Below are 14217 nucleotides of genomic sequence, written 5' to 3' on the forward strand. Positions count from 1 at the left end.
TCCTCCGGCTGTGTGATGATACACTTTTTAATCCAAGCTTGATTTTTTTTCTTTTGTTTTTTTCTTCGGAGATTCAACAAGTTGTGACTTCTCCTAATGTTTGATATTTCTGTCTTCCATTCGTGGGAATGCTCCGTCCTGATCCATAAAAGGACCGACGTTTGGTTAATATGAACTTATTGCCGAGTGGAATATGTTTTTATCTATCTGTAGCGGTCTGCTGGATGACGGCCGAGGTCGATGCGTCCTGGTGGTGAGTACCGTGAGTTTTTCTTTATGATTACGTCTTGAATGCAACCTGCAAAAGCCCACGCGCTGCATGCATGGCTTTCTTACTAACACGTTTTAGCGCAAAATGCGGTTAAACGTCGTTTAAACTGGGATTTGGATTGTTTCTCTCCTCTTTGTGATTATTATATTTGTAATGTGTAGGCCTTAAAGTCTTGATTGAGGGAATTGGTTTTCTTGACGTTTAAGTCTGAATATTTGGACAGATCCGTTTACAGGATAAAGTCATTTCATTTCTCTTTATTTGCTGACTTTTCGTTTTTCTCGCAAAGGTCCTGTTTCCATTTTTCCAAACTTCACACCGCCTGTGATACTGAGAGGCTGTTTGCACAGATACCTTTCCTTAATTTCTCTCTCTCTCTCTCTCTGGCTGCTCTGGTATTTCTCTAATCGCTGAGGGGAAATCCCTGCAGCCTGCAAGTGTTCAAATTCCCTGCACGTCTGTCGTCACCTTGTTCTGCAGGTACATGGGAGTGTGGACTTGTTAGGAGTGATTTCAACACAAAGCTGCTCAAGAAGACACCTTTCTGTTTTGCCACTTCCTTATCTTTTTACTATGTCTGACTGTGTCTTCTTTATTCAACTTTTTCTTGAAGTTCTGTCTTTTATATAATTGAGAGAACTCAGATTGTGTTCTAACATTTCATCCAGATGTTTTCACTCCCTCCCCCCCTATTTCACACTTTCCCCTTCCTTTGATCAATGCTTTAAAAAGTCTTCCCCCCAGATGTTCACACGTCCGACTCTCTCTGTCCGTCTGCAGGTACATGGGCACGCTGGGCTCCCAGGTGATGTGCGACAACATCCCCGGTCTGGTGAACAAGCAGCGCCAGCTGTGCCGCCAGCACCCCAAGGTGATGCAGGCCATCGGGGCCGGGATGAAGGACTGGATCTCCGAGTGCCAGCACCAGTTCCGCAACCACCGCTGGAACTGCAACACCACGGCCAGAGACCACAACCTGTTCGGACGCCTGCTGCTGCGCAGTGAGTGGAGGAGGAGACTGATGTTTAAAAAGCATCTTATGCTAAATGAGGTTTTAATTAAGATTTAGAACAGCAGGGAGAGACTGACTGAGCATAAACCCCCCATGTCCACCCTGCCTGCTGAAGTGTCCTTGAGCAAGTCACTGAGCCTCAGGGGGGAAGAGAACGTTTAAAACAGGTTTTGGAGGTTTTGAGGGATTTAAATTGAGAATCGCATCAATCAGAGTTTATTTTTTCCTGTAAGCTATTAAAGTTGAGTTTCTTCATGTCCGTCTTTAATACTTTGTCTGCATGAATTATCATTATCAAAAGGAAGTTCCATTAAATCAAAGGCACAGCGTGTAGCATTTAGAGGGATCCATTGGCATGGATGAATGTAACGATAACAAGTGTAGTTGTCTTTAGTGTTGAATCAGCTGAAAATAAGAATCGCAGACTGTTCGTAGCTATACCTGAGAAAACTACTAATAATAAATCATAATCATGAGCCAGATGGAAAAACCCCCACACGAGGAGACGGGAAGTCAACGTTGATTTATTTCTCACTTAACTTCCACACTTAAAGAAACACAACTTCAGAAGTTATTTTAACACAATCAAAGATCTTTTCAGTAGTTTTGTTGCCAAGTTGTTTCCTGTGGAGACGGAAGTTTATTTTGCAAATACTGGATCCATCTAAGGAGCAGGAAGTTGACACGTGTTGCTGGACTTTCACACAAACCGTTGTCTGAGGATACGCTGCTTTTCTGAACCTTAGAACGAGTCGTTTGTAACTCACGGCATTGGCCGCCATCTTTTCCTACAGTAGCCCAGAACGGACAAACCAAACACCGGTTCTCCTTCACGCCACCGCAAGACGACGCCACATCCGACACATCCCCAATCCCTCTAAGACTTAAAATAAGGTTATTAAATAATACTTTATCGTCTGTTTTTAGTCTTTTGGTTGGAAAATTCTCAAGTTGCGGTTTACAGCTGTCATTTCTAAATGAACAATAAGTCAAATTTGTTTAAATCTGAACCTTTAATTTAAAGACTTTGTTGTAGGAAAACAACAATTATTTCACTTTGTAACATATGACTTCTTAAGTATATAAATAAATCAGCGTATCAGTATATTCCTGTATCGTTGTAGAGATATGATGTTCATAGTGCTCAGCAGTGAAGTAAATAAGATGCAGTGATGATATGATGACCTCAGGATGTCTGCTGGATTGTGTTACTGCTCACCGATCTGTTAACAGCAACAAACATGTTGTCTCAATTTAACGCCGGCGAACCTCAACAACCGGTCGATTTTTTTTAAAGTGTTGATTTACTGCGACAGCGAGGATTTCTGGTGAAACCGATAGTTCACAGATTTATCCTGTGTTCTTCTCCACAGAAGGTTGTTGGATCGCATTCCACACCTCGTCTCACTTTACATCTGTACATTTATCACGTCGGTGCAGCCGACTGGTTTCTCCGTTAGTCTGTTCTCATGTGTGTGGGGGAGCGGGGGGGGGGGGGGCATGCTACTCTGTACTTTGTTGTAGTAATATTATGACGTCTGGTACTCAGATTTAGTGCTAAAAAGATTTGTTAGTGCAAGAAAAATGGATCTGGAACACTTTGCTTTCTTTTTCTTTGGTCGTGCTGCCTGCTGTGTCACCAAGTTTCAAGTGCAACACTTTTTATAGTGGAAGTATTTATCTCATAGCACGGTGCAGACAGTAACAATGCTGAACACATCTGTATTTACTTGTCAGATGTTATAGATTATAGATATCACAGATTTAAGAGCAGCCCCAGTTGAGAATCACTCTTCTGCAACAATGGACAGTTAAAGATCACTGAACTTGTACTTTGTGTTTTTCTTTAATCTTTATTACATTTACCAGACTCAGCAACAGTTTTGATAATTGACTTATGGAGCAAAGCAAGTAATTTATCAAGCAAGAACACTGTGTGAATACCATCCGAAGTAACAGACACCAAACCGTTTCAGCTGCTTTCTTCTTCCTTTGATTTCATGTCTTTGGGTTTTCGATTGTTCGTCGTACAAAACAAACGATCTTTAGGACTTTTGGGAAACTGTCATTTTGACCTATTTTCTTAGATTTTATAGATGAAAATTGAAAAAAGAATCCACAGATTATTCAGCAATGACAGTAATTAGCTGCAGGTTTATACAATTTATTGTTTCCGTCTCATAACTTATGAAATGATGTTTACGTTAGATCCACGTCAGATACGGTCTCAGGCGTCTAATCACTCTCCACTCAGCTCGTTCAAATGATAAATAGTCGTGTTGTATTGTTTGTTTTATTCCAAATAAAACTAATCCCAGCTCTTTGTTTGTCTTCTCTGCTCATCCAGAAGAAGAGACTCGTTGAGCTTTTTTAGAAAGCAACAGACGACGCTCAACGTGTATATTTTGGGGGAGTGTGTGTAGTTGAGAATAGACGTCACATGAAGAGTGTGACAACGACAGTAATGACTCGGCAGCATCAAGGATCTAAATGAAGAAGCAGCCTGTGACAGATATTTGCCACTAAAACATAATCTTTCATTTTTTTTATTGCCATCAGGCCTGATGCTCCTCTCCCATGCCCTGAGATTTAACCTGCGAGGCGGATCCTTCGACTTAGTCCGTTTCATGTGTGTGTGTGTGTGTGTGGGGGGGGGGGGGGGGGCTCTAATCAGCCGTGTGGTATTCGGACCTCCCAGCCGGGCCCCGGCCGTGTCACACAGCATTACGGCGGCGCACCGAGGCCCCCGTCAGAAGCTCCTTAATGTCAACGTCAGCCGGCTAATGTCAAACAATTACACAGGAGGGTTTTTAACGTTCTCCTCTCTGGTGTCGTGTTCTCTCAGCGTTCTCCTCGTTAACCTCGTTAGCCGCGCTCAACTAAGCTCACTGAGACAGTGAGATCACTGCGTGTGTGTGTGTGTGTGTGTGTGTGTGTGTGTGTGTGTGTGTGTTGTAGTTATGTAACACTTGTGCTGATACGATACCTTGAGTTTCTGCTCTGATGCCAAAGTTCTCAAACGGTAGATTAGTTTTGACAACAGCAGCTTTACGAGAACTTTGCCAAACTAAACTAAACTAAACTCGTCTTTAATTGGTAAACTATCTGATCATCGTTACAATCTCCACACGTTTGACATGTTCTGATACGAGGCCACTAAATTGCAATAACCTGCCCAGAGACTACGGATGAAAAGCTCTCCAGCTAACTCAGCAAATAAATAAACATTCACAGAAAAGACAAATTGTCCTTTAAGTTCAAACAGTCTGTTTTTGAGTTTACTTGAGCTCTGACTTGAACGTGATTTAATTTGCTTGAAACTTGACTTCCTAAATACACAAATTCTTTGTTCTTATATCATTAATGCAAAATGTGTTTCAAATAAATAACATTCTTCTGTGCATGAAATCCAGACTTGCCTTTTCTTCCTTCAGGCAGCCGCGAGGTGGCCTTCATGTACGCCATCTCCTCGGCCGGCGTGGTTTACACGTTGGCGCGCGCCTGCAGCCAGGGCGAGCTGGACTCCTGCTCCTGCGACCCCAAGAAGAAGGGCTCGTCCCGGGACGCCAAGGGCTCGTTTGACTGGGGCGGCTGCAGCGACCACGTGGAGCACGCCATGCGCTTCAGCCAGGGCTTCGTGGACGCCAAGGAGAGGAAGGAGAGGGACGCCCGGGCGCTCATGAACCTGCACAACAACCGAGCCGGCAGGAAGGTGAGGAGGCGCTCGTCATCTAAAACACCTGCAGCAAGAAACCAGTTAGAAACCAATCTTTGATCAGAAACTGAGCTACTTTATTAGCTTTTTAATGTTTAGAATGAGGAGAAAGTTGAGTTCCTGTTGCCGTTCATCACCGAACCATCTTCTCTTAACGTCTTAACGTCGTAACTTGCTGTTCTCTCTCCCCTCCAGGCGGTGAAGCGCTTCATGACTCTGGAGTGTAAATGTCACGGCGTCAGCGGGTCGTGCAGCGTGCGGACCTGCTGGCTCGCCATGGCCGACTTCAGACGCACCGGCGACCACCTGCGCAAGAGGTACAACGGCGCCGTGCAGGTGGCCGTCAACCAGTACGGCACCGGGTTCGCCGCGGCGCACGCGCACTTCAAACAGCCCAGCAAGAACGACCTGGTGTACTCTGAGGACTCGCCGGACTACTGCGTACGGGACCACGAGTCAGGTAAACGCCCGCCGACCTTTACAGAACCACGGGGGAGCGGACGAGTCCACGAATGATTCAGATTAAAGTTTCAACTCTCCAGTGAGCACATCAGGCAACATCTGGGAAGTCATTGAAGTCTAAACCGAACGCAACACTTCAACTAAAGATGATCGTCTTCCAGTGTTTGTTTAGTGCCCGATCGTTTTCACAGAGAGCCTGAAAGTCACGGTTGAGGGTGGAGCGGATATTTTACACACTTTAAAAATACTTTATGCTTCTGTTTCACGAGGGAATCTGGTTGTTGCTGCTGCTCGTCAGAGGGAGTCTGCAGTAAGTTGAACAGTGCTTGGAACGTGGATTGTTATCAGCAGATTTGTCTAAACGATGAGCAGTGAGTTCTTCTTGCATTGACGGTGTTACTGCTGCACTTTAAGTTCACATCAGACTGTGAATGTATGTGTATGATTCTGTAGTTTATTCTTTTCCTCTATTGACTGAATAAATTAGGTTTTTATTTGTACGGCCAGAAAAAACAATGTTGAACATCGCCGCAAAGACGTGTCGTGAAATCTGTGTTTGTGAGAAGGAAAAGAAGAGTGTGTGTGTGTGTGTGTGTGTGTGTGTGTGTGTGAGAACAGAGCCTGACAGGCAGCAGATGATCCGTGGCGATCGGGTGTCGGCCAGTTTAAGACCCATTACACACTTCTGTGGACTGAAACCTTAGAGCGCCACAGATCACTATAAATCACTAGATACACACACACACACACACACACACACACACACACACACACACACACACACACACACACACACACACACACACATATATACACCTGAGGGCACAATTGGCCAGCAAAGAGAGGCATATTTCGGGGGGGGGGGGGTAGCGCGACACGATACAATAGTTAGTAGTACAGTGTGTTTTGTGTCAAAGTGAGACGCTTCTCCAAATTCTGGACACTTTAAATTAAATGTATATATAACATATAAAATATTAAAGTAAACAGTCTCAAGGACACTTGTGTAGGGTACAACTCTTGCTCAAGGACACTCGTGTAGGGTACAACTCTTGCTCAAGGACACTCGTGTAGGGTACAACTCTTGCTCAAGGACACTCGTGTAGGGTACAACTCTTGCTCAAGGACACTCATGTAGGGTACAACTCTTGATTAAGGACACTCGTGTAGGGTACAACTCTTGCTCAAGGACACTCGTGTAGGGTACAACTCTTGCTCAAGGACACTCGTGTAGGGTACAACTCTTGCTCAAGGACACTCGTGTAGGGTACAACTCTTGCTCAAGGACACTCGTGTAGGGTACAACTCTTGGTCTAGGACACTCGTGTAGGGTACAACTCTTGCTCAAGGACACTCGTGTAGGGTACAACTCTTGATCAAGGACACTCGTGTAGGGTACAACTCTTGCTCAAGGACACTCGTGTAGGGTACAACTCTTGCTCAAGGACACTCGTGTAGGGTACAACTCTTGCTCAAGGACACTCGTGTAGGGTACAACTCTTGATTAAGGACACTCGTGTAGGGTACAACTCTTGCTCAAGGACACTCGTGTAGGGTACAACTCTTGCTCAAGGACACTCGTGTAGGGTACAACTCTTGCTCAAGGACACTCGTGTAGGGTACAACTCTTGGTCTAGGACACTCGTGTAGGGTACAACTCTTGCTCAAGGACACTCGTGTAGGGTACAACTCTTGGTCTAGGACACTCGTGTAGGGTACAACTCTTGCTCAAGGACACTCGTGTAGGGTACAACTCTTGATCAAGGACACTCGTGTAGGGTACAACTCTTGCTCAAGGACACTCGTGTAGGGTACAACTCTTGCTCAAGGACACTCGTGTAGGGTACAACTCTTGCTCAAGGACACTCGTGTAGGGTACAACTCTTGATTAAGGACACTCGTGTAGGGTACAACTCTTGCTCAAGGACACTCGTGTAGGGTACAACTCTTGCTCAAGGACACTCGTGTAGGGTACAACTCTTGCTCAAGGACACTCGTGTAGGGTACAACTCTTGCTCAAGGACACTCGTGTAGGGTACAACTCTTGGTCTAGGACACTCGTGTAGGGTACAACTCTTGCTCAAGGACACTCGTGTAGGGTACAACTCTTGATCAAGGACACTCGTGTAGGGTACAACTCTTGCTCAAGGACACTCGTGTAGGGTACAACTCTTGATCAAGGACACTCGTGTAGGGTACAACTCTTGCTCAAGGACACTCGTGTAGGGTACAACTCTTGCTCAAGGACACTCGTGTAGGGTACAACTCTTGGTCTAGGACACTCGTGTAGGGTACAACTCTTGCTCAAGGACACTCGTGTAGGGTACAACTCTTGATCAAGGACACTCGTGTAGGGTACAACTCTTGCTCAAGGACACTCATGTAGGGTACAACTCTTGCTCAAGGACACTCGTGTAGGGTACAACTCTTGCTTAAGGACACTCGTGTAGGGTACAACTCTTGCTCAAGGACACTCGTGTAGGGTACAACTCTTGCTCAAGGACACTCGTGTAGGGTACAACTCTTGCTCAAGGACACTCGTGTAGGGTACAACTCTTGCTCAAGGACACTTGTGAGTCAAAGGAAACGTTGGCTGTTGTAGTGAACCCTGGGCTTCGTCTGTCAGGGTGTCATGTATTCATGTGTGAACAGTGGACAGTGGACGTTATCAGACACCGTCACGGTTTTATGACCCTAAAATAAGTCTTAACTTTAACCTGCTGTTTAACGCTCGGATGAGTTCGGAAGAATGGTTTGAATTTATCTTCATGTCTGGAAGATGAAAGCGTTAGTTTGATCTTTGGTGTTTTATTTAAATATATTTTATTTATGTTTCAGTTCCAGACTAAAGTCATGTGATCTAAGCGAAGGTGTATTTGGTGAAGAGTGATTTCATTTGTGGAATTTGTTTAATAGTGATACTTGTTACCCAGCGAGTAAGGCAGTTGTAACCTAAATTAATTTGTAATATTAATAGTTTATATAATATTGATACTTCTGTGTATTGAGACATATTCAAATAAAGCTAAAGAGTTACTCACCTCTTGATGGACCTCTGGAGGTCCTCGGGCCCCCTTCAGGGAACGAGAAGAGGCTTCACAGCAGACATGAAGGCTTTCTGTGCTGTGTACATGTAAGCAGGGTGAGGTAACACACACACACACACACACACACACACACACACACACACACACACACACACACACACACACACACACACACACACACACACACACACACACACACACACCCCCCCCCCCCCCCCCCGGGCCTCTCATGAGAACTTAACTCCCTCTCTAAAGACCGAGTCCTCTGGGACACACAGAGACACAGAGGCATGTAAACTCACTCTCAGTCACACGAACTGTACGGTGAATCATCCTCTCTCTCTCACACACACACACACACACACACACACACACTCTTGTTCTTTCTCCCATCACACAAACACACTAAAAAATGCTCAAAGACATGCAAACTCACCCTCAATCATTCTGAATAACACAGACTGAATCCAATCTCTCACACACACACACAGATAGTGAGACACACTCACACATAGAGAGAGAGAGAGAGACACACACACACACACACACACACACGCACACACAGATAGAGAGAGAGACACACACACACACACACACACACACACAGATAGAGAGAGACACACACACACACACACACAGATAGAGAGAGAGAGACACACACACACACACACACAGATAGAGAGAGAGACACACACACACACACACACAGATAGAGAGAGAGAGACACACACACACACACACACACACAGAGACAGACACATACACACACACACACACACAGATAGAGAGAGAGAGACACACACACACACACACAGAGACAGACACATACACACACACACACACAGATAGATAGAGAGAGAGACACACACACACACATAGAGAGAGACACACACACACACACACACACACACACAGAGATAGAGACACACACACACACACACACACACACACACACAGATAGTGAGAGACACACACACACACACACACACACACACACACACACACACACACACACACACACACACACACACACAGACGGGCCCCTCTGAGCCTCTTCCAAAGTGTGAAATCAATTTCCCTCGGCCCCGGCGAGGCTCAGGTGCTAAACTCATCTCTCGGCGCCCCTTCATCTTAATTCAATAAGCAGACGCGGGGAGAGACTCCGTGATGTCACCCCCTCGCAGGGCAGCATACCGGCAGATGACGGGCGGGCGAAAGGATGGCGGGCACGCCGCCAAAGGGGCGGGGCTTCAGGTTTCATGCCCAGACATATTACCTGGCGAGGGGGGGGGGGAATGTAAACACTGAGCGAATTCCAGAACTGTGTTCGAGATGGTACTTGAAGCCGGCGCATCATTTTTTTTTCCCCTTAACTTTTATTTATACAGGAGAAGTCTGAACACACACACACACACACACACACACACACACACACACACACACACACACACACACACACACACACACACACACACACACACACACACACACACACACACACACACACAGTAACAGTGTGATGGTTGCTGGACCTACACGCTTTAACTTAAAGGTGTAGCTGCTCCCTCAGTTACAGTAGAAGTGTGTTGGTGGAGATAGAAAACATGTGTGTGTGTGTGTGTGTGTGTGTGTGTGTGTGTGTGTGTGTGTGTGTGTGTGTGTGTGTCTCTCCTGTAAAATGAACAGCTGATGAACAGGGTGAGTTCAGGCTGACGGCTCCTTTCATCAATCTCTCATCTCTCCTTCGTCCGGCGTTCATCATCTTTCTCAGTTAATGCTGCGCTCCCATTGGCTGTTGATCACAGATGCGACTGTTCTGATTGGCCACGTTTAGAGCGACGAGTTAAACGGGAGAGAACGAGCTAATGAGCAGCCGATTGTTTAAAAGTTGTTTTTTATTTAACATCTAGAAATAGAACTTTGTGTTTTGTTGATTTTCACCCGTTTTAAAATTCAAAAACGCAGAACAATGAACCAAAGATTAGTTTGTAGTTTATAAAGTAAACTATAGTCTCTCTCTCGCTCCCCCTCCATCTCCCCCTCCATCTCTCTCTCCCTTCCTCTGTCTCGCTCCCCCGTCTCTCTCTCTCCCTCTTCCCCCGTCTCTCTCTCTCCCCCGTCTCTCTCTCCCCCGTCTCTCTCCCCCTACATCTCTCTCTCCCTCCATCTCTGCCTCTCCCCCGTCTCTCTCCCTCTTCCCCCGTCTCTCTCTCTCCCTCTTCCCCCGTCTCTCTCTCCCTCCATCTCTCTCTCCCTTCCTCTCTCCCTCTTCCCCCGTCTCTCTCTCCCTCCATCTCTCTCTCCCTTCCTCTCTCCCTCTTCCCCCGTCTCTCTCTCCCTTCCTCTCTCCCTCTTCCCCCGTCTCTCTCTCCCTCCCCCACAGGCTCTGTGGGTACAGGCGGTCGTGTGTGTGACCGGTCCTCGGTGTCCGTGGACGGCTGTGAGGTGATGTGCTGCGGTCGAGGCTACGACACGTCGAGGATCAGCCGGACCACAAAGTGCGAGTGCAAGTTCCAGTGGTGCTGCTCGGTGCGCTGCAGCGACTGTCACCAGCAGGTGGACGTGCACACCTGTAAAGACCAGACGTGACCCGACACCCCGGAGCGCTGCAGTTCATGTGTGTGTGTGTGTGTGTGTGTGTGTCTGTGGCGCTCTTTGGGTTATAAACTAATGTCGGTACTTCAGAGAGAAGCAGACAGGAAGGTTTAAAGATAATAAAACCGGTTAAACAGATGAAGAAGCTAAAAGGTGAACCTGAGACTGAGTTTAAGCAACGCTGTTCCTCTTTATTCAGAGCTCAAATCTAAACCAGGCGTTCTTACTTCACTGTATTTATTTACTCACCAGCATCTGTTATAACCCGGTCTTTGTTTTATGTAAATATGAGGTTGTGTAAATTAAAATCAGATGTTTAGAGACTGAAACATTATCTGTAACCAATAGGAACGTTTTACCGGCTTCACTTCCTCCTGAGAGCCAATCACAGGACTCGTTTCACTGGCTGTTGAGACTGCTTTAAAAAAAAGGACTTTTGTGTTCTCATGTTTTCACTCTTTACCTATAAATCATGTTCACGTGCTGCAACGATCATTTTTAAAAGTTTTTGGTCTGTTTCTTCTCAGCCATTGATTTCTGTTCCCTTCATGATCGTTCTCTGGTCGTGCAGTTTAAGATCAGATTGAAAACCTTTGATGAGAATAAAATGATCTCAGACTTTGTTCTGTTTCGATAGTGTTTCATAGTAAGAAGCTTGTTTTAGAAAGTGATGAAGAGTTCACTTGTTTAGTCTTAAACGGGGTTAAAAATGTGAAACATATTTCCCGTCTCAAACACCCGGTGGACGCAGATCAAGCTCTTCTACCTGTGGACTGACACAAACACCGGTGATGAACATTTAAAACCTACCGGGTGTGTTGAGATGCTGTCGTCTGTACTCGGGCTTCTCTCCGGGTCGAGGCCGTCAAACAGCCGTTGAAGCGGCGCGAACCAAAGAAACGTCGGGAAGAAGTCGGCTTGCAGCGATACACAAAAAGTCCTTTATTGTATTTTTTTTGTCTTTTCACTTTTTTAATGATGGCAATTGATCACCTCTTTTTTTTTTTTTTTTGTACAACAAAAGAACAGCTTTAAATGATTGAAAACCCCCAAAAATGCAAACATATCAAATAAAGTCAAAACCACATCTGGATTCCAGTGTTTTGCCTTTTTTCTGTCTCCCGTCTCTCGGCGTCTGTCCCTCGGTTTGGTTTTGAACTCGCTGATCTCGGCACAAAGGTGCGTCAGTCCGGTCCAACGCAGCGTTCTGGGTTTCAGTTCGGCTGTTTCTGTCCGGAAGGAGGTCCTGGTCCTGGTCCTGGGTCTGGGTCTGATTCGGGTCCGGTTGGGTCTGGGTCAGATGCGGGTGAGTTGGTGCCAGAGGCTGGACGGCAGGATGCTCTCCACCTTCTCCATGATGAAGTTGAGAGGAGCGAACAGCGTGCTGAGGAACTACGAGGGAGACAAAGAACCTTTATGAACGCAGGAGGACGTGGAACAGAATTATAACTATTTAAATCTCACTTCATCTTTAATTAAAGGGAAACTTTGCTCATTTCCCACCAGCTTCGTATCATTAAAACGTGACTTTTACAACGTGGGGAGAAGAAGAACAATGTTTGACACAAAGCTGGTTGAAAATCAGGAAAGTTTACCTTTAATTGTAATGATGATAAATGAAAAAGTCCAAAAACTAAAGATATAAAATGTACAAAAATATAAAAACAGAAAAGCTGCAAAGCCTCACATTTGAGAATCTGGAACCAGAGGATGTTTGAAAGCACCAAAGCTCATTCATAACCCCAACTCATGGTCCACTTTAGAGCTTTAAAGGAACTTTAAAACAGAACACATGGTCTTCATCCGCTGAGAAGAAGACCATGTGATACAGTTGAAAGCTCCGGGGGAAAGAGGATCGTAAATGGTAAAAAACACTTTGATGAATCCTAAAAGAGCTGCGGATAAAATCCTGAAAGCAAAGTGTTAACGGATCAAACTCCCGGTGCTGATGAAGACGGTGTGATACGGTAGAAAGATCTAATTTAGTTAGGGAGCAGCAGGCCTGTGTGTGTGTGTGTGTGTGTGTGTGTGTGTGTGTGTGTGTGTGTGTGTGTATGTGTGTGTGTGTGTGTGTTCTGTAGATGTATCTGCTGATAGTGTCACATCAGTGGGGGAGAGATGAGCTCACTCACATTCCAGGTGAGCAGCACAGCGCTGCAGGGAGGAGGAGGAGGAGGAGGAGGAGGAGGAGGAGGAGGAGGAGGAGGAGGAGGAGGAGGAGTTTCAACCTCAGTTGCTGCAGAAAGTAACAATCTAGCAGCTTCTGGACTGAAACAAGAGTCCACCAGAGTCCCTTTAGAGAACCTCTCATTGTACTGCAGCAGGGTCCGACAGTCTGCCCCTCTCAGTCCTGGTTCTGGTTCCAGCAATACGTGTTGGCTCCCAGAGAGGAGAAGCTCTGCTCCTGGAGGAGGAGGAGGAGGAGGAGGAGCTGCTGCCAGGAGCTGAGCTCTCCTCCTCCCTCTGGAGCTCCGGGTGTGGGTCTGTCCACGGTGGACCGGTCTCTGCTGGAGGATCTGGGTCTGTCCACGGTGGACTGGTCTCTGCTGGAGTCTGAGCTGAAGGAGGTTCTGGTGAACCTTCATGAGTTCATCTGGTTTCACCAGAACCCGACCCGGTGGCTCCGATGACGAGCATCAAGAATAACTCTATAGAAACAGACCATCTTCTCTCTGATGGTCTCGTCACTGATGGAGGTCTGATAGAGGATCAGGACTACACTGAGACTGGTTCATATAGAGGATCAGGACTACACTGAGACTGGTTCATATAGAGGATCAGGACTAAACTGAGACTGGTTCAGGACCAGATAAAAGTTCCTCACTGTCACTTTAAGGTTGTTAAAAATGCTGAATTTAATAACGTCATGACAAAATGAAAATCTGTATTTCGTCTTTTAAAACTTTCCAAACAAGGGAGAACAAGTGTGTGTGTGTGTGTGTCTTTGTGTGTCTTTGTGTGTGTAGGTGTGTGTGTGTGACTCACAGCTTTAGCAAACACTCCCATGAGCTCGGGGAACTGGTGTGTGAGCAGAGCCAGCATGGCGGTGAAGGAGCAGAGGCCGGCTGTGAAGAGGATGAAGAAGGGCAGCTCCTTCTTCGGGTAGACCGACACC

The 14217-nt window shown here is 46.1% G+C and overlaps 1 protein-coding gene and 1 long non-coding RNA gene across 2 annotated transcripts; one reads left to right on the forward strand and one right to left on the reverse strand.

Moving 5' to 3' along the window:
- Positions 1-170: 170 nt before the first annotated feature.
- Positions 171-11096, forward strand: wnt2 (wingless-type MMTV integration site family member 2; the record flags this gene model as incomplete). The annotated part of the gene is made up of 5 exons (XM_079162724.1): positions 171-253; positions 1052-1272; positions 4718-4995; positions 5194-5458; positions 10891-11096. The coding sequence occupies 5 exons, from the start codon at positions 171-173 to the stop codon at positions 11094-11096; spliced, it is 1053 nt and encodes a 350-aa protein (XP_079018850.1).
- A 995-nt stretch (positions 11097-12091) lies between these two features.
- On the reverse strand, positions 12092-14217 carry LOC306698427. Its single transcript, XR_013767143.1, has 2 exons — positions 14088-14217; positions 12092-12494 (listed from the first exon to the last, which is right to left on the reverse strand). It is a non-coding gene; the product is annotated as an uncharacterized lncRNA (long non-coding RNA).

This window comes from Pholis gunnellus (genome assembly GCF_910591455.1).
Source record: "Pholis gunnellus genome assembly, chromosome: 7".
Lineage (NCBI taxonomy): Eukaryota > Metazoa > Chordata > Actinopteri > Perciformes > Pholidae > Pholis > Pholis gunnellus.